This window comes from Salmo trutta, chromosome 5, assembly GCF_901001165.1.
Source record: "Salmo trutta chromosome 5, fSalTru1.1, whole genome shotgun sequence".
Classification (NCBI taxonomy): domain Eukaryota; kingdom Metazoa; phylum Chordata; class Actinopteri; order Salmoniformes; family Salmonidae; genus Salmo; species Salmo trutta.
Window position 1 is genome coordinate 23935229 of NC_042961.1, and position 19386 is coordinate 23954614.

Genomic DNA, 19386 nt, shown 5'->3' on the forward strand with positions numbered 1-19386 from the left:
CAGAACTTCAGACTGGGTGATGGTTTACCTTCCAACAGTACAAGAGGATCTGCAGAGAAGAATGGGATAAACTCCCCAAATACAGGTGTGCCAAACTTGTAGCGTCATACCCAAGAAGACTCAAGGCTGTAATTGCTGCCAAAGGTGCTTCAACAAAGGACTAAGTAAAGAGTCTGAATAATTACGTAAATGTGATATTTCCTGTTCTAAAAACCTGTTTTTGCTTCGTCAATATGGGGTATTGTGTGTAAATTGATGAGGGGGAAAACAACTTTTTAATACATTTTAGAATAAGGCTGTAACCTAACAACATTTGGAAAAAGTCAAGGGGTTTGAATACTTTCCGAAGGCACTGTACTTGCCCATACAGTTGATTTATGCACACCCAGCAAAAATAAATTCATAAAATGGCAGACAGATGTTTTTTTGTTTGTTTGCTCATACACATAGCATTGAGTTAGTTTGCAAAAAGAAGACGTTTTTGATCACGGTCATCAATGGATACCATCCAAACATAAGTGTGAGAGAGCAAGTGGCAAGGCTTATAGGAACTGACTAAGTGCAGGAGAGTGAGAGATGAGAGGAGATTGATGATAGACTTTGTCAAAGCATGGCTGTGCTCCACATTTCATTATGGAGGCTAAAACCTCAGACTTCAGTGTGTGTGTACGTACGTGCGTGCGTGCTAGCTTGTCTGTGTTTTTGCATGCGTCTTTTTTTGCTTAGTGTGACACTATATACTGCCGGAGACTGGGGTCATAAATCAGTACATTACACATGATACTATGCTTTCACACAAGGCCTCCAGAGTGGCGCAGTGGTCTAAGGCATTGCATCGCAGTAATGGAATGCGTAACTACAGACCTGGGTTTGATCCCGGGCTGTATCACAACCGGCCGTGATGGGAGTCCGGGTTAGGGGAGGGTTTGGCCAGGTGGGGCAGGTAGCCTAGTGCTTAGAGCGTTGGGCCAGTAACCAAAAGGTTGCTGGATCAAATCCCCAAGCTGACAAGGTAAAAATCTGTTCCCCAGTAGGCCATCATTGTAAATAAGAATTTGTTTGTTACTGACTTGCCTAGTTAAATAAAGGTGAAATATTTGTGCTTTTTTTTCAACACTTCTATTGCCTCTCCTTGTGTGTGTGTGTGTGTGTGTGTGTGTGTGTGTGTGTGTGTGTGTGTGTGTGTGTGTGTGTGTGTGTGTGAGTGTGAGAGAGAGAGTGTCTTTGTTCATTAACAGGATTAGATACTACAGACCGGGCATCAGTAATGGTGATTAAGTATTGATGGAGGGAGTTGCTGTAATAAATCTGAATAACCAGGCCTCCAGAGTGTGTGAGGACAGGAAATAAGCCTGAAATGGCTCCTGTGTGTGCGTGTGAATGCATGAGTCTAGTGTGGTTTCTCTAACCCAGTCCCATTTTTAGAACTGGTACTGATCTCTGCCACTGTCTTAACACACACTGTGTGTGTGTGTCTGTACTCTTGCAGATATACCCCAGGGGACAGAAGCACACATAATTCCATTACAATATGTAAATACAGCATTGCTGTGCCTCCTTCATTAAGAAGGGGAGGTCGAGGGAGACGAGTGTGTACCTCCAGTAGCAACCTGTTTGTCAAACACTGACAGGACGGCGACCTGGGCTGGGAGAGAGCAGATGTCATGACCCTTTACCCTGCAAAGTCAGTATGTGCAGCTGGAGCCAACCGGAACCAGTCTTCCCAGTAAGATCCTTAACTGGAGATGATGACATCCTGGGTGAAGTGTTGAGCTGTATTAAACCTCCTGTCAATGGGGCTAACATGGATAAATACAGGCTTACTCAGTTAGAGGGAGACCATCTTCATAAGTCCGTGTTCATGAAGTGTCTCAGTTTATAAATGCTGATATAGAATAAGTTTAGCATTTTAGATAATTATCAATACGATTATATGGACGGGAGGGGGCTGATCCTAGATCAGCACTCCTACAGTTTTTGAATGTGGGCCCTGGAGCATGTCTGGAAACACAGAGTAGTTGAGGAAGGCATCAGTAGTGAGGCAAGCATTGGAAAGACCCTGGTTGGTTGTTAGTGTCAAAACCAACCATTCGAGCAGCCATTCAGTGTTCAAACCAAAACAACTCTGATTAATTGTATAGTGTTGCTTCCTGTTTGACAGGATGTGTGTCTTGTGATTATGCTCCCTCTTAAGAAATCATTATTTCAGACTGCTGATTGCTTCACTCTTCTCCTTCTTTCTCCAGCTTTGATTGTAGCCTGTGTGATCTCACTTCCTGCGTGTCCTCACTTCCTTTTGTGACGCCACTTCCAGCAGGTCCCAGCTAGTGTCCTTGTCCTTTAGCAGCATCTGTTCTCTCTAGTCCCTCAGCCTCTAAACAACTTTCCACACTCACACACTGAACATATCATCCCACAGAAAACATTCACAAAGATATTCGGAAGTGCAATTACTCACTTCTCATGTGCTTATTACTCAGTAATCACTTTCACATGACTTGAGAACACCAAATGTGTTCTCAACACACAGACTACAACAGGATAGGTAGCAGAGGCAGAGGAGTCAGGTTTTGAATTGCACATTTTCTCTACGATATGTTTTGACAGGGTGTTGGGTAATAGTCTACTTATCCTCCAATCAGTCTTTAGAGTTTTTGCAATGCTCTAATGATAACAACAAGTGTGTTATCGTGCTGGAGTGGGTTACACAGTAGATTGTGGCATCTATTACCGAGAAGGATATCACCATTCACATCCGGCCTCTTACACCATATCTCTTCCTGAGTAATTCTCAGGGTTTCCTCCTTCCCAGGCTAGGCTGGGGGTTCACACAGGGCCTTAAAAACGTTCTGTGTCAATGAATGCAAATTCAGCCCATCCTATACATTGTGTCCTATTTTACAGCTGGGACGATAAACCAAAATGAATCGACACCGGCCATACCAATCACTTATCACGGGCATTTTGCAGTAGCCTATGCTAGAGGAATTGTTATGTTTGAAATGAAATACGTTTGCTAATATGGGTGATTGTTAATGGAACAATTAATGGCTACAACCATCAAACTAGTAGTACTTAGGGTTTGGCGGTATCTAGATTTACCTCCCTTCATACCGTGTCTGTGCCTCCCTGGGATATACAATGTCACCGGCTATTTATTTTTTTACACACACCCAAAAAATGACCCAAAAATCTCAGTTAGCGGAATGCTAACAAGTACTAAGCAATTCCCATGGTTGGTTGCTAGGTAAATGCTAACGAGCGCATGTGAACATTTACTAAGACGGACAACCCAGCTCATAAAGTTATGCAAGTAGCTATTTCAAAACCCAGTGTGCGGCACACACAATACATATATTAGACAGCAGTGCTCTTAATCCAGAAAGGGGTTGTCTCTGCTGCTGTTACAATAAGCTTTATCTTGCAAGCTAACGTTAGCCACTTAGCTAACGTTAGCAAGTTAGTAAAACCCAGCTGGAGAGAATTTCTTAGCTATTTAAGTTAATAGTTATAAGAGATATATATATATATATACACATACATACATACATACAGTTGAAGTCAGAAGTTTACATACACTTAGGTTGGAGTCATTAAAACTAATTTTTCAACCACTCCACTAATTTCTTGTTAACAGACTATAGTTTGGCATGTCGGTTAGGACATCTACTTTTAATTTTTCCAACAATTGTTTACAGACAGATTATTTCACTTATAATTCACTGTATCACAATTCCAGGGGGTCAGAAGTTTACATACACTAAGTTGACTGTGCCTTTAAACAGCTTGGAAAATTCCAGAAAATGATGTCATGGCTTTAGAAGCTTCTGATAGGCTAATTGACATCATTTGAGTCAATTGGAGGTGTACCTATGGATGTATTTCAAGGTGTACCTTCAAACTCAGTGCCTCTTTGCTTGAAATCATGGGAAAATCAAAAGAAATCAGCCAAGACCTCAAAAAAAAATTGTAGACCTCCACAAGTCTGGTTCATCCTTGGGAGCAATTTCCAAACGCCTGAAGGTACCACGTTCATCTGTACAAACAATAGTACGCAAGTATAAACACCATGGGACCACGCAGCCGTCATTCCGCTCAGGAAGGAGACGCGTTCTGTCTCCTAGAGATGAACGTACTTTGGTGTGAAAAGTGCAAATCAATCCCAGAACAGCAGCAAAGGACCTTGTGAAGATGCTGGACGAAACGGGTACAAGTATCTATATCCACAGTAAAACGAGTCCGACATAACCTGAAAGGACGCTCAGCAAGGAAGAAGCCACTGCTCCAAAACCGCCATGAAAAAGCCAGACTACGGTTTGCAACTGCACATGGAGACAAAGATTGTACTTTTTAGAGAAAAGTCCTCTGGTCTGATGAAACAAAAATAAAACTGTTTGGCCATAATGGCCATTGTTATGTTTGGAGGAAAAAGGGGGAGGCTTGCAAGCCGAAGAACACCATCCCAACCGTGCCGCACGGGGGTGGCAGCATCATTTTGTGGGGGTGCTTTGCTGCAGGAGGGACTGGTGCACTTCACAAAATATATGGAATCATGAGGGAGGACAATTATGTGGATATGTTGAAGCAACATCTCAAGACATCAGTCAGGAAGTTAAAGCTTGGTCGCAAATGGGTTTTCCAAATGGACAATGACCCCAAGCATACTTCCAAAGTTGTGGCAAAATGGCTTATGGACAACAAAGTCATGGTATTGAAGTGGCCATCACAAAGTCCTGACCTCAATCCTATAGAAAATATGTGGGCAGAACTGAAAAAGCGTGTGCGAGCAAGGAGGCCTAGAAATCTGTCAGGAGGAATGTGCCAAAATTCACCCAACTTATTTTGGGAAGCTTGTGGAAGGCTACCCGAAACACTTGACCCAAGTTAAACAATTTGCAGGTAATGCTGCCAAATACTAATTGAGTGTATGTAAACTTCTGACCCCCTGCGAATGTGATGAAAGAAAACAAATCTGAAAGAAATCATTCTCTCTGCTATTATTCTGACATTTCACATTCTTAAAATAAAGTTGTGATCCTAACTGACCTAAGACAGGGAATTTTATCAGGATAAAACATCAGGAATTGTGAAAAACTGAGTGTAAATGTTTTTGGCTAAGGTGTATGTAAACTTCCGACTTCAACTGTATATATGTGTGTATATATATGGCTGGCAAACATTAGTAGCCTATTGAATTTCATAAGTGTAACTTGATCACCTCACTAAACACTAGAACCACCTGGCCTTTCAGCCTATAAGTACCCGCTAGAGAATGTTTCTGGGTTGTTTACCTTTAGCATATGCATCCGATGCATATCAACCCGCAAGGTGCGCAATCATAAGCACCAGCACTTGATACATAGTGCATCAACTTTTGTAAAGGATTAATTGCTTGAAGAAATATTAGTGGAAATATATTAATAAAAATAATAGTTATTTGTTAGAGTCAAGGATATGTTTTGTATAATTCTACGAAGTCCTAGAAAAAACATAGGCCTATTAGCCTATTTTCGTTTCCCTTGCAATAAAAACATTACAGTGTAATCCGTTTGATCAACTTCATTTGTGCATGAACAATAGAAATGGATGAATTCCTTAAAGAAATATTAGTGGAAATATATTCATGACAAGATATAAAACAGTCATTTGTTGATTGTATCAGACACTGTATAGACTACCACAGTATTAGTCATAATACCCATAAAACCTAGCGGTCAAACAGGGAAATCGTTCCAATCGTTTTTCCACCATTCATTTTTCCCATAGGGGATTTTAGAAACACTTAAAATATGGGCTGTGATTCGTGTAGGCTTACCCTGGCGTGACATTTTGATAACTGTGTAAAACTCTCTAAGAAAAGGCGACTTTTATCAATATATTCGGCTCTATTTACTCTCAGATTTGAAAAAATGCTAATTAGCATCAAATTAGACATCCAAAACTACATATCCCTGCAAGCTCCTGCACATCGTCTCTAGCTAACACTTTTGCTAACAGGTAATGTGTCAATTTAAAAGTTGCATTTCCCAGTCGTGCTGAATGCATGGACAGCACGGTTATTCTTGGAAAAAGTGAAATCTGGAAATAGAGCTGCACCTTTTATTTGACAAAGGTAAGTGTCATAGAAACTGCAGAATATACTCTTTTTGATACTATATAGAAGTCGAAATGTTTTACCTGCATGTGACTCTGAAGGAGGATTTGATAATGTGATTCCCCTTTCCCGGCATCTGTCAATTACAAGATGCGCCCAACTCTTCATGTACAATTTGACAACTGATAGGCCTAATATTGTCACTAAATTCAGTTATGAAGTAAGGGGCACAATTATCACCCATTTATTTTTGTTCACTCAGTGGGGACAGAGAGACGCATTAGTGTCTGGCTGGGTACCTACATCCTACAGCACATTCTCTTAGCGGTTTAAGTTCGGAATAGTTGTGGAAAAAATGCTGTAAAAAGGCTCAATACTTTTCTGTTTTCTTATCAGACAAATAAGCAATGTAAAATACAAAAATTTTATGAAAAGTCAGGACATACCTTTTTAAAAAATTTGGACTGATTTTTTATTTATTTACAAAATCGAACGTCAGTGGCTTTTGGCCTATGGCGGTTCTAGTGTTAAGTTGCACTGCCGCAGGAGTGACTCACCTCACCAAGCCCGTTCTGCTCGTTATGTTTCTTTGTAAACAAATGCCTCAAACAACTGTTTTTGGAAACCAGTACCGGTAAACTTTATAATGAAAAATGATCTAACGGGCGAAATAATGAACGCGAACTGCTTTATCAATTACCTAGTGCACAAGTTATTTTATTTACGGTATTGGAAAATCATACCAAGAGTATTTGAAAAATACCCTGGGATACGGTTATATACAATAGACTGCCCTGCCCTAGTTGTATTGGTTTAAAGGATAATAAATCAATTAAAACTGTAGTGCACTTTTAATGTTATAAACGTATCGTTCTATTTATCGTTATCGCACTAATTCAGGCAATTTATCACCAAGCTCTACCCTATTGTATTACATATATACACAGTTTATTAGGTACACCGTCCAGTACCGGGACCCCCTTTGCCTCCAGGACAGCCTGAATTCTTCGGGGCATGGAAACATTGCTCAATATCAAGGGACCTAACGTGTGCTAGGAAAACATTCCCCACACCATTACACCACCTCCACCAGCCTGCACGGCTGACACCAGGCAGGATGGGGCCATGAACTAATGCTGCTTACGTCAAATCCTGACTCTACTATCAGCATGACGCAACAGGAACCGGGATTCGTAGGACCAGGCAATGTTTTTCCACTCCTCAACTGTCCAGTATTGGTGAACTTGTGCCCACTGGAGCCGCTTCTTGTTGTTTTTAGCTGATAGGAGTGGAACCCGGTGTGGTCGTCTGCTGCAATAGCCCATCCGTGACAAGCACTTACGAGCTGTGAGTTCTGAGATGCTGTTCTGCACACCACTGTTGTACGGTGCCATTATTTTCCTGTTTGTGGCCCGCCTGTTGGCTAGCACGATTCTTGCCATTCTCCTTCGACCTCACCAACGAGCTGTTTTCGCCCACAGGGCTGCCACTGACTGGTATTTGATGTTTGTTGCACCTTTCTCGGTAAAACCCTGGACACTGTTGTGCGTGAAAAGCACCGAAGGCAGGACATTTCTGAGATACCGGAACCGGTGCGCCTGACACCGACGATCATACCACGCTCAAAGTCGCTTAGGTCACTCGTTTTGCCCATTCTAACGTTCAATCGAACAGTAACCTAATGCCACCTCTCGTCTGATGTATATTCTATTACACAAATCCAAGTACCCTAGTCACGCAACCTCCCCACACACACTGACTTACTCATGCACCTGAACGTTGCCTTGCAGAGTGCAGCTCTACTGTATTCTTTTCTCAAGGGAGCGTTTCGTCAAGCTGTGGAGAGGTTATGATAAGATTACATTATTGAAGCTAGACTTAGCCGAGGGGAAATTGAGGCGAAAGAAACAAAAGAGCAGAGTCGGGGAGGACAAATGAGCTCATGGTTTCATCACTGTGAACTCGATGTGACTGATATGTTGCTTCTTGTATCCAGTTAGTTAGCCAACAAGGCACTTCTCTACCTTTTTTTGTCTTGCATTTCTACTTTGTGTCTTTGATCTATAAATATATTTGATAAAGGTATTGGTGTAACTGTGGTGTTTTGTTATTAACAAGATGTCAGTGATTGACAGCAGAGTCTGGGTGTAGGGCGATTCCATGCCAGTGGGAGTGTAAAATATGTTTGGTATCTCAAATTGTTCTGGCAATTCTCACATAGGAACTTCATTTAGAAGAAGGATGTTTAGCTTGCTTTTTGCATTTGTATCACCATTTTTGGGTGGTAAATCATGATGAAATTACCGATTTTAGGTGGTTTTTATACATGCCTCCTGTAAGACCCTATGATCTGTGAACCATACATATGGACTATGTATAGATTCTGAAAAACAAATGTTCACATTCATTTATTCAACATTGAAAATATGAATATATAAAAACGATCCTTTTTGATTGATCTTATATTTAGACATATTGTTCGTAACAATATGCTCTTCAAAACATGTCAAATTTCCAGTGGGCTCTCTGGTACTTTTAATGATATGACCCATTTTCTACATAGACATTGACATTACAGGTTATTAACCAATCACAGCCCTCCTTTAGGATTGCACATTCAGCAAGTCACCAGCAGAGGGAGTTTCCTTTGAATCCATTTTCCCATTCAGTGTGTTGGTGGTACTCATAACATGTATCATCCCTTCATAATTAGTAGAGTCCACTCTGGAAATGTTATGTACTTGTAGTGTATACTGTTTGGAGTAATATACTCTATGTCTTAAAAATGAACAAAATCAAAAAGGGTACTTTTATTGAATGTAAATGAATAAATAAATGTGAGAAATCTATTTCAGAATCACACTATAAATAGTATAATGACACCAAGATGTTGTCTGTATCATGTATGATTAACAGATCATTATGTCTTACAGGAGGCATGTAAAGGTCTAAAAAGGGACTAAAATGGCCACTTTCATCATGATTTTCTCAAAAATGGTTTGTGATTCAAATGTAAAAAGAATTTCAAACATCCTTCCCCCCAATGAAGTTGCTAGAACAATCTGGCTGCGTGGTTTTTTGTTGTTGTGTGTGTTAGGGGGGTTGTTCCCTCTCTATGTGTGTTGTGTGCCACCTGCTCAGTGCTGTACTACATGCTGTAGTATATGCTGTAGTACATGCTTTCGTTTCACATCAAAGTCAGGAGTCAGTATCAAAGGAAGGCTAGAGAATACACTGTAGCCTACAATCTCACAGACCCTCTGGCTGCTTCCCCCAGCCCTGTGTCACATCTAAGCAGCGATTCAGTAAATCTGGATAGAGGTATTATGAAGGCAAAGCCTTTCACACGGCAAGCAGCCAACACTGAGGCCTGCTGTCTGTAAGTCACCGCTGTCTGTAAGTCACCACTGTCTGTAAGTCACCACTGTCTGTCCTTTATGTGCATGACGTTGTGTATTACAAGAGACCCGAGGAGAGAGGGGCACATGTTTTAACAGTACAGTATTATCAGACAGACCGCGAGAGACAGACAAAGCTCCTCTGTGCCTAGGATTCGCCCACTGAACTCTTATCACAACCGTGTGTGTGTGTGTGTGTGTGTGTGTGTGTGTGTGCGCGCGTGTTTGAGTCTGGGCACCTGCTAGCTTCGGGACACTACATCCGGAGCCTGTGTATTGATTGGACTCACTGAGTTGGGCGTTTCGGTGGGTGGTGGCTCGGCGCTCAGCTAGTCTGTAATGGTGGTCTGGTAGATTAGCTCTATGATGGTCTACTTTTCCTGCCTCTGTCTGACAGTCAGTTGATTGACAGTTATGTACTAAGGCTTTTATTAAGGGACAATTAAACCACTTTCTAGCCAGTTATTATGCTGTTAGTGTATGTGCACAACTGTGAGATTATACACCATTTTATGTTTTGTTGTTTTTGTTAGTCATGCTGCACGAATCCTTGTTTTTGTCCTTTTGAAACTTTCGGTAACACATTACTTGACACCCAGCGTCATAACACGTTATGACACGGTCATAACCATGTCATATGTCATAACACTGTCATGACCAACCTGTTGTGACATATGTTGTATAGTTTTATGGCTGGTGATATCTCAAAACCCACATTTATTCAAATTTGTTTTTTCCCTGCCAAGAAGTTTCCTTTAGTTCCTTAAGTCCTTTGTCGTTGTTGTAATGAATTCTTTACAGTCACATTTCATCATATTTTAAATAACTTGTAGGACATACACTTTATGACACTGTCATGAAGCATTATGACCATCATAATCATATAAGCCAGATAGGCCTATCACGTACATGCCCTTATGTCGGACATCAGTCACAAAGAAGGTGTCTTGGTCCTGCTGCTAAATATGCTTCTCCATACATCCCAGTCATCAGCAACAGAGCATTGGGGTAGGTGCATGTCCGACAACAATGTGTGCGCAGTTACAATGATACTTTAAAATGTTCAATTTCAGAAAATGTTATATAACAAACATACTGTTGACAAGTAGGCTATGGTGTAATGGAATGTTTTGCCATGTGTGGTAGGGTTTGTGGGCTTTAACACTCTTATGTAGGTGTCATAACCAGCCATAAAATAAAGCAATATATGTCATAACATGTCTAAATATGTTTCGTGACAGTATTATCGCCATATTATGACAGCTTATGTCAGCTGTTATGACATGGTTATGACCGTGTTATGACGCTGTGTGTCAAGTAAAAGTGTGGCCGAAACTTCTCTATTCCCCTCTTCTACAGCATAATATGATTCCCGGGGTATATTTAGTCTCCCATGATGCAATGCCCAGCCTAGTTAGCCTGCAGCTTAGTTGGCTATCAAGCCCAGACAAAGCTTCATCTAAATATACACTGAGTGTACAAAACATAAGGAACACCTGCTCTTTCCAATGTATAGACTGATCAGGTGAATCCACGTGAAAGCTATTGTCCCGTATTGATGTCACCTCTTAAATCCACTTCAGTCAGTGTAGATGAAGGGGGAGGAGACAGGTTAAAGAAGGATTTTAAAGCCTTGAGACAATTGAGCCATGAATTGTGAATGAGTGCCATTCAGAGGGTGAATGGGCAAGACAAAAGATTGAAGTGATTTTGAACCGGGGTATGGTAGGAGGTGCCAGGCGCACCGGTTTGAGTGTATTAAGAACTGCAACGCTGCTGGGTTTTTCACGCTCAACGGTTTCCCGTGTGTATCAAGAATAGTCCACCACCCAAAGGACATCTGTCCAACTTGACACGACTGTGGGAAGAATTGGAGTCAACGTTGGTCAGTATGCCTGTAGAACGCTTTCGACACGTTGGCTACGAGTGCATCGCTTCTTCTTCTTTTTAAATTGTTGCAGTTCTGTCCTTGAGCTGTTCTTATCTATTAATGTTCTGTATTACGTCATGTTTCATGCTTTGCGTGGATCCCAGGAAGAGTAGCTGCTGCTTTCGCAACAGCGAATGGGGATCCTAATAAAATACTAAATAATAACAACCCATATGTTAAAAGTGGTGGCGTTATCCTTTTGAGCTAATTTCCCTGGCTTTGTCTATCTGATGGCTTTGTGTTTGATTTACATTCCCTGTAGAAGTAGATTGGTTCTGTGCTGGGCTAGTTTTCCTGGCTCAGGTCTCCTCAGTGTACAGAGGCCCATTGTTCTGTAGTGTGGTGTTGTTTGTGGTGTGTGTGTGTGTGTGTGCTTAGTGAGAGAGTGGTGGGTTAAGTCTTCCCCTGGGCGCTCTCTCTCCCTCTCTCCCTCCCTCCGGTCTACTGCTGCCCAGCCATCCGGGGCTTGCTATCAGGCACTGCCTCACCACCTCTGCCCTCACTGACCTCTCGGTGCTGTAAGGAAATGCCTCACCCCTTGACTGTGTGCTTGCACAGGCTTGTTTACGTTGCCCAGGCATGTGCCATATTACTATCATTCTCTGCACATAGTCAAGGGGTGAGGCATTTCCTTACAGCCACAATATGAAGAAAAAAAAAAACATGAACTTTGTTGGCCAGAAGCTGTGCTTTGGGCTTACAGTAAAAGTTAGCTTGATCTGTTAGTGCCACAAACATAATCCACTTTTGAGTTCGGGGTTAAGTGCTCTCATGGCTTGAGCTGTTAGACAGAAATGTGTTTGACTTGTTAATAGTTTGCTCTGAACTATTAGGCCGGTGTCTGTTTTCTCTTTACCACTCTTAAATTGTGAGTGTGTCTGATGCTTGTTTTTTGTGTCATGTGGGAAGGGGGTTCAAACTCCTCTGACGGGGGTCTTCTGGGTAAAGGGAGGTGGGGGGGGGTTTGTCAGCACCCCTTTAACAGGCCAACATTGGCTTTGAGGCCCCCTCACTCTCTCCACTGCCAAATTACCCCCATACCGTCCAGCAATCAGGCCCTAAACCACAGCTAGGCTTGGCAGCAGCCCCAACCCACAAATACTTTGAGCAGTTGAACATGTGCCCTGTATTTAGAGGTAGAGCCCCCCCCCCCCACACACACACACACACACACACACACACACACACTGTCCAGTAAGAAATCAGAGTCCAGTAGGCTCTGTTGCTTACAGTATCATGCCTGTATTTTGCACTCTTTCTCACTTCCCATTCTGTTTCACAGTAGGGTCTTCGGGAAGTCACCAGTTTGCGACAAGTAGGCCTACACACTCCTGTGTTCAGAGTGACACACTCCTGTGTTCAGAATTCACCCATGGAAGTTTTATCACAGCCTGTGTGTGTTTGGTGCATATATACATACCAGCATCTTAATGCTCGTTAGTATCGTGGCAAGGAAGCAAAACACGAAGCAGATTTAACTTCATTAAGAAAACAGCGCTAATGTTGGAAACAAACATCATTATGTTGTCATCCAGAGTCACATTAATTTATTCTCCAAACAATAGCGCGCAATATTTTACATACAGCAGGTTTTTAATACGGGTATCGTCCCAGCCCTACTGTTCATGCTTCTCTGTGTTTGCGGGCGTGGGTCTCTTTGCTGGGTAGATATCTAAATGTTTGTTGTCTACAGTATCTAACCCAGTCTTCTCTCTCTCTCTCTCTCTCTCTCTCTCTCTCTGTCTCTCTGTCTCTCTGTCTCTCTGTCTCTCTGTCTCTCTGTCTCTCTGTGTAGATGACAGTATCTCGGCGGCGAGTGCGTCTGACGTGCAGGATCGTCTGTCGTCGTTGGAGCTGCGCGTCCAACAGCAGGAGGATGAGATCACCGTGATGAAGGCGGCGCTGGCCGACGTGCTGCGACGCCTAGCGCTCTCCGAGGACACGGCCGCCACCGGCAAAAAACAGACCAGCGCCAAAGGTAATCACCTCAGCCCCCCCCACCCCTGAACTCTCACCGAAACCACCAGTCACCATCACTGTCACCATCCGATGTGCTCTCATGATTCTACATTTTTTGAAACCCTCTAGAAACCCTCCAACGGGACAGTTTGAAACATCATCTCTCCGCCATAAGCTGATCGTGCACTGTCAAATCCATCTGCACTCGCTTCTGTACAACTTACCATACCTGCGCTCTAGCACTGTAAATTCCATTCGTCTCCACTTTCCCAATGGCTCGTTTGGCCCCTCTCCCTTGGATTTCTTCGCCAGGTCGTAGTTGTGAGAGTCAGCTATCTTGTATTCCTCCGCTTGTGTTTACACAAAGGAAGTTCTGGAGCGGCGCCAGAACCTGGATCTGTTAACAGTTTCACTCCGACCTTGACTCCCGGTGCAAAACGTTTCCATTCAGATCGCAGCTGTGTAGGCCTATGCGTGTGTGTGTGAGCGCGTGCTTGGGGCTAGCGGAAGGGCCCGTTTGGAGTGTTGCAATACCACGGTTAATACCGTCTACCAGAGAGGCACAGCAAGGAACGTGCTTATTCTACCTTCACACACCTTCACAACACGTGCTGACACACTCAATTCAATCACAATCTAACACAGAAACATAATCACAATCCAGTCTCTCACTGGGAATGAAATCTGTCGGTGGGGAATAAATCCTGCTCCATTCTCTCACACTATAACAAACTGAGGTCCTCTCTGAGCTCAGTGACAAAGTAGAGGCTCATATGCCCAGCCAGCAGCAGGGGGAGGGAATTCCTGTGGCTGTCCCTGTCAGGAATATCATTCCCCGGCTGGGCAAGAGAGAAAGAGGGAGCGAGAAAGACGGAGGGAGATTGAATGCACTCTCAGAGAGAGGCAGAGAAAGAGATGACATTCTCAGAGAGAGAGAGAGAGAGGGAGAAGGAGAGAAGGAGAGCGATAAAATGTGTCGCGCCCAGAGTCATTGGCGAGCGTCTGGGTTCTGTAATCACGCTTCAGTAATAACCACCACCCACTCACCCGTATCCTGGCTAACTGACTCCAGAGCTGTCCATCTGCACACAATAAGACCATCTGTCTCCTGGGCCTGTGTGTGTGTGTGTGTGTGTTCACGCGCTCGTCTGTGTGTGCGCTCCCTGTGTGTGTGCGCTCCCTGTGTGTGTGCGCTCCCTGTGTGTGTGCGCTCCCTGTGTGTGTGCGCTCCCTGTGTGTGTGCGCTCCCTGTGTGTGTGCGCTCCCTGTGTGTGTGCGCTCCCTGTGTGTGTGCGCTCCCTGTGTGTGTGCGCTCCCTGTGTGTGTGCGCTCCCTGTGTGTGTGCGCTCCCTGTGTGTGTGCGCTCCCTGTGTGCGTGCGCTCCCTGTGTGCGTGCGCTCCCTGTGTGCGTGCGCTCCGTGTGCGTGCGCTCCGTGTGTGTGCGCTCCGTGTGTGCGCCCGTGTGTGTGTGTGTGCGCGCCCGTGTGTGTGAGTGCGCGCCCGTGTGTGCGTGCCCATGTGTGTGCGCCCGTGTGTGTGCGTGCGCGCCCGTGTGTGCGAGCCCGTGTGTGTGTGAGCCCGTGTGTGTGAGCCTGTGTGTGTGTTTGTGGCCACGCACATTCACGTGCGTGCACCTAATTGTGGGAAGTCGAACATTATCTGTGTGTGGTGACTGGGCAGCCTTGTCCTGACATTTCACTTTCTCTAATGAAACCAATTACTGTATGATCATGTGGAAGTCTCTCTCTTCGGGAAGTGTCTTGGCTGGGAAGTCATGGCTCCTTGATAAAGAGAGATCCCGTCCCCATTTCTCTACCTATTCAGGATATGTCACCATGAAGAGAATGAGTTTCATAAATATAGCTGCGAGCAGCATTGATGGGGTTCACAGGATGACACAGTGACGGGTACAGTGCGGCGATATTTGAACGCAACAACAACTTTTTCTCAAAACCGTTAAAGGACTGTAATGAGTCTAAATGCAGTGGTTAGTGGATAAACTAATGATGAGTGGAACATATTTGTCCGTAAACGAGTCACCAGGAAATGAGTCGCCAGTTACTGTTGCCCGTGGTGAACATCTATCTAAAAGACCTTATCAAAGTTGGTAAATACAGTTAAACTGGTATACTCTTGCAGATAATTATCACCTCACTGATACTAATCAGGAATAGTACACTATAAAATCACAATGAGAAATACACAATTGAAAGTGTAAAAGAACCCGAAAGAAAAGTACCGGTACAAAGTAGTTGGTATACCCCTTTAACGTTGCAGACCTGACACTACTGGTGAAGTAGTCAGGCTGAACGCAGCCCACCAAAAACAAGATACGCACTGACACCTGCTCCTCACTCACAATGTTACGTTTCTTCTGTTCAGAGGAACCTAGCTGCTCGCGGGGCCGTGCCTGTCTGATCTCCAAAGGAAAAACTCCCTTCTGATCAGAGGAACCTAGCTGCTCGCGGGGCCGTGGCTGTCTGATCTCCAAAGGAAAAACTCCCTTCTGATCAGAGGAACCTAGCTGCTCGCGGGGCCGTGGCTGTCTGATCTCCAAAGGAAAAACTCCCTTCTGTTCAGAGGAACCTAGCTACTCGCGGGGCCGTGGCTATCTGATCGCCAAAGGAAAAACTCCCTTCGGTTCCGAGGAACCCAATCAGCGTGCAGGGATGTGGACGCAATCTAACTGGTCTCCTTGTGAAAAATGTATAGAGGAAGCGGTTACTGCCCAGGACAGTTGGCAATAAGTCCCAAATATAGAAACTACTGAGATTATTTACACTACCTAGCTAGCTCGTAGAGGGATAAATGGCTTGGTGCACACAGTCCTCGCGGAAAACAACCTGCTGGTGATAGCTACCCGTCCAACTAGGTAGTTTACTGACAGGCTAGCTAGCAAATGACAACTCACGAGAGAACTACAACTCGCTCACTCATCTTTACATCAACAATCACATCCTACTAAATAGTGCACACAACTAACCAACTCTGGCTGGGAAGGTTGGAAAAGTAAACGATTGGGGGATTGTTTTAAAACATATGTACAAAAGTTTGCATTCGCCTTTGCCTCTCACTCAAATTCTCCTGAGCTTCAACTTCCTTCCCCTGGCTATCCGTATTCGTCCCGCTCCCTCCCCTTGCATTCCGTCCGATTGGCTAATGGGACCAACACTCAGTAACTGGGAAAGAATTGTGCATCTTTGATGTGCACCTCTTCAGAAATACTTTATTTCTGACATTCGTCCTCTTCGTCTTTTTCGTTTTTTTATTTTTGTCTCCTTCTTCGTCATCTTCTTCATCTTCTTCTTCTTTGTCCAAACACTTAAAAAGACACACCCTATCCCCTCAGCCCTCAAATTAAGTGGACACTTCTGATGACGTATCATGATGTTTGATGAGTATACACTTGCGGGGCGAGGGAGGAAGGAATGATTTTTAAATGGACCACCCTTGGCTGGAAATTGGTCAGTCGTTCATCCCGCGATGATTGTGTTTTCAGCCACCGGTAACTTGTGTGTGCTTTATATGCGCAACAGTCAATTATGAGTGCCTGTCTACTAATATTAAATATAAACTCAGCAAAAAAAGAAGCGTCCTCTCACTGTCAACTGCGGTTATTTTCAGCAAACTTGTGTAAATATTTGTCTGAACATAACACGATTCATGTCACGTCCTGACCATCGTAAGATGTTATTTTCTATAGTAGAGTAGGTCAGGGCGTGACAGGGGGTGTTTTGGTTTATTCTATGTGTTGTATTTCTATGTTCTTAGGTTCTAGTTTTTTTATTTCTATGTTGGTTTCTTTGGGATGATCTCCAATTAGAGGCAGCTGGTCCTCGTTGTCTCTAATTGGAGATCATACTTAAGTAGGGGTTTTTCTTCCTGGGTTTTGTGGATGATTATTTTTGAGTAGTGTTTGTTTCTCCTCTGCGTCACGGTTTGTTGTTTTGTCTATTCAGTTATTTGATGTATTGCATAGTTTCACAGAGTAAATAAAATGTGGAACTACACACACGCTGCACCTTGGTCCTCTCCTTTTGACAGCCGTGACAATTCAACAACTGAGACATAAACTGAACAAGTTCCACAGACGTGTGACTAACAGAAATGGAATAATGTATCCCTGAACAAAAGTAACAGTCAGTATCTGGTGTGGCCACCAGCTGCATTAAGTACTGCAGTGCATCTCCTCCTCATGGACTGCACCAGATTTGCCAGTTCTTGCTGTGAGATGTTACCCCACTTTTCCACCAGGGCACCTAAAAGTTCCCAGACATTTCTGGGGGGAATGGCCCTAGCCCTCACCCTCCGATCCAACAGGTCCCAGACGTGCTCAATGGGATTGAGATCCGGGCTCTTCGCTGGCCATGGCAGAACACTGATATTCCCGTCCTGCAGGAAATCACGCACAGAACGAGCAGTATGGCTGGTGGCATTGTCATGCTGGAAGGTCATGTCAGGATGAGCCTGCAGGAAGGGTACAACATGAGGGAGGAGGATGTCTTCCCTGTAACGCACAGCGTTGAGATTGCCTGCAATGACAACAAGCTCAGTCCGATGATGCTGTGACACACCGCCCCAGACCATGACGGACCCTCCACCTCCAAATCGATCCCGCTCCAGAGTACAGGCCTCGGTGTAACGCTCATTCCTTCGACAATAAACGCGAATCAGACCATCACCCCTGGTGAGACAAAACCGCGACTCGTCAGTGAAGAGCACTTTTTGCCAGTCTTGTCTGGTCCAGCGACGGTGGGTTTGTGCCCATAGGCGACATTGTTGCCGGTGATGTCTGGTGAGGACCTGCCTTACAACAGGCCTACAAGCCCTCAGTCCAGCCTCTCTCAGCCTATTGCGGACAGCCTGAGCACTAGTGGAGGGATTGTGCGTTCCTGGTGTAACTCAGGCAGTTGTTGTTGCCATCCTGTATCTGTCCCGCAGGTGTGATGTTCGGATGTACCGATCCTGTGCAGGTGTCGTTACACGTGGGCTGCCACTGCGAGGACGATCAGCTGTCTGTCCTGTCTCCCTGTAGCGCTGTCTTAGGCGTCTCACAGTACGGACATAGCAATTTATTGCCCTGGCCACATCTGCAGTTTTCATGCCTCCTTGCAGCATGCCAAAGGCACGTTCACACAGATGAGCAGGGACCCTGGGCATCTTTCTTTCTGTGTTTTTCAGAGTCAGTAGAAAGGCCTCTTTTGTGTCCTAAGTTTTCATAACTGTGACCTTAATTGTCTACCGTCTGTAAGCTGTTAGTGTCTTAACAACCGTTCCACAGGTGCATGTTCATTAATTGTTTATGGTTCATTGAACAAGCATGGGAAACAGTGTTTAAACCCTTTACAATGAAGATCTGTGAAGTTTTTTGGATTTTTATAATTATTAATATACGCCTACTGTATGATAGCTTGCAAATTAACTAACTAACGTTAGCCTGCCTAGCTGGAACTTGAAGAAGGGAAAAGTTTTATTTCTACAATTTCCAAAAGATAACCAAACAAAAACATCATTACTTTTACGAGATGTGTTTGTGCCATCATGTGCATTAGTAGCACGATTTCTAACTTATTTGCATTAGTTTTTACTTACACTTGTATGTTGACTTCTCCATTGATGTTGTTTTGAAGTTTTCTCAGACTTTTCTTAGTGGGTGTACAATCATCGCAAATTGAATTATGGGGAGTTTCAGGCCCCGGGGTGAACATAATTGTACACTCGCAAACTCCATTAAAAACGAGGGCTGAGGGGCTTATGTTGCAAACTTCCCTTGCTTGGCTAATCATTTGGACCGCCGTCCAAGATGGTGACGGGGATTCCTCCAAGGGCATAAAGCGAGGGTAACTGGACGAGGGTGTGTTTTCTTCTTCTTCAGTGGGTTTTATATGGAAGAGCAATATATATATATATATATATATATATATATATATATATATATATATATATATATATATATATATATATGATAAATAATATAGCGCCACAAAACTAACCAATGGCCAAAA

At 43.8% G+C, this 19386-nt stretch overlaps 1 protein-coding gene across 4 annotated transcripts in view; it reads left to right on the forward strand.

The window, feature by feature from the left end:
* Positions 1 to 19386, forward strand: part of LOC115193916 (echinoderm microtubule-associated protein-like 4) — a 108139-nt gene that overhangs the window by 61403 nt on the left and 27350 nt on the right. For all 4 annotated transcript variants that reach the window (XM_029753066.1, XM_029753064.1, XM_029753065.1 and 1 more), the window contains exon 2: positions 13218 to 13400. In XM_029753066.1, the coding sequence (XP_029608926.1) occupies positions 13218 to 13400 (183 nt within the window). The remainder of the gene's footprint in view (positions 1 to 13217; positions 13401 to 19386) is intronic.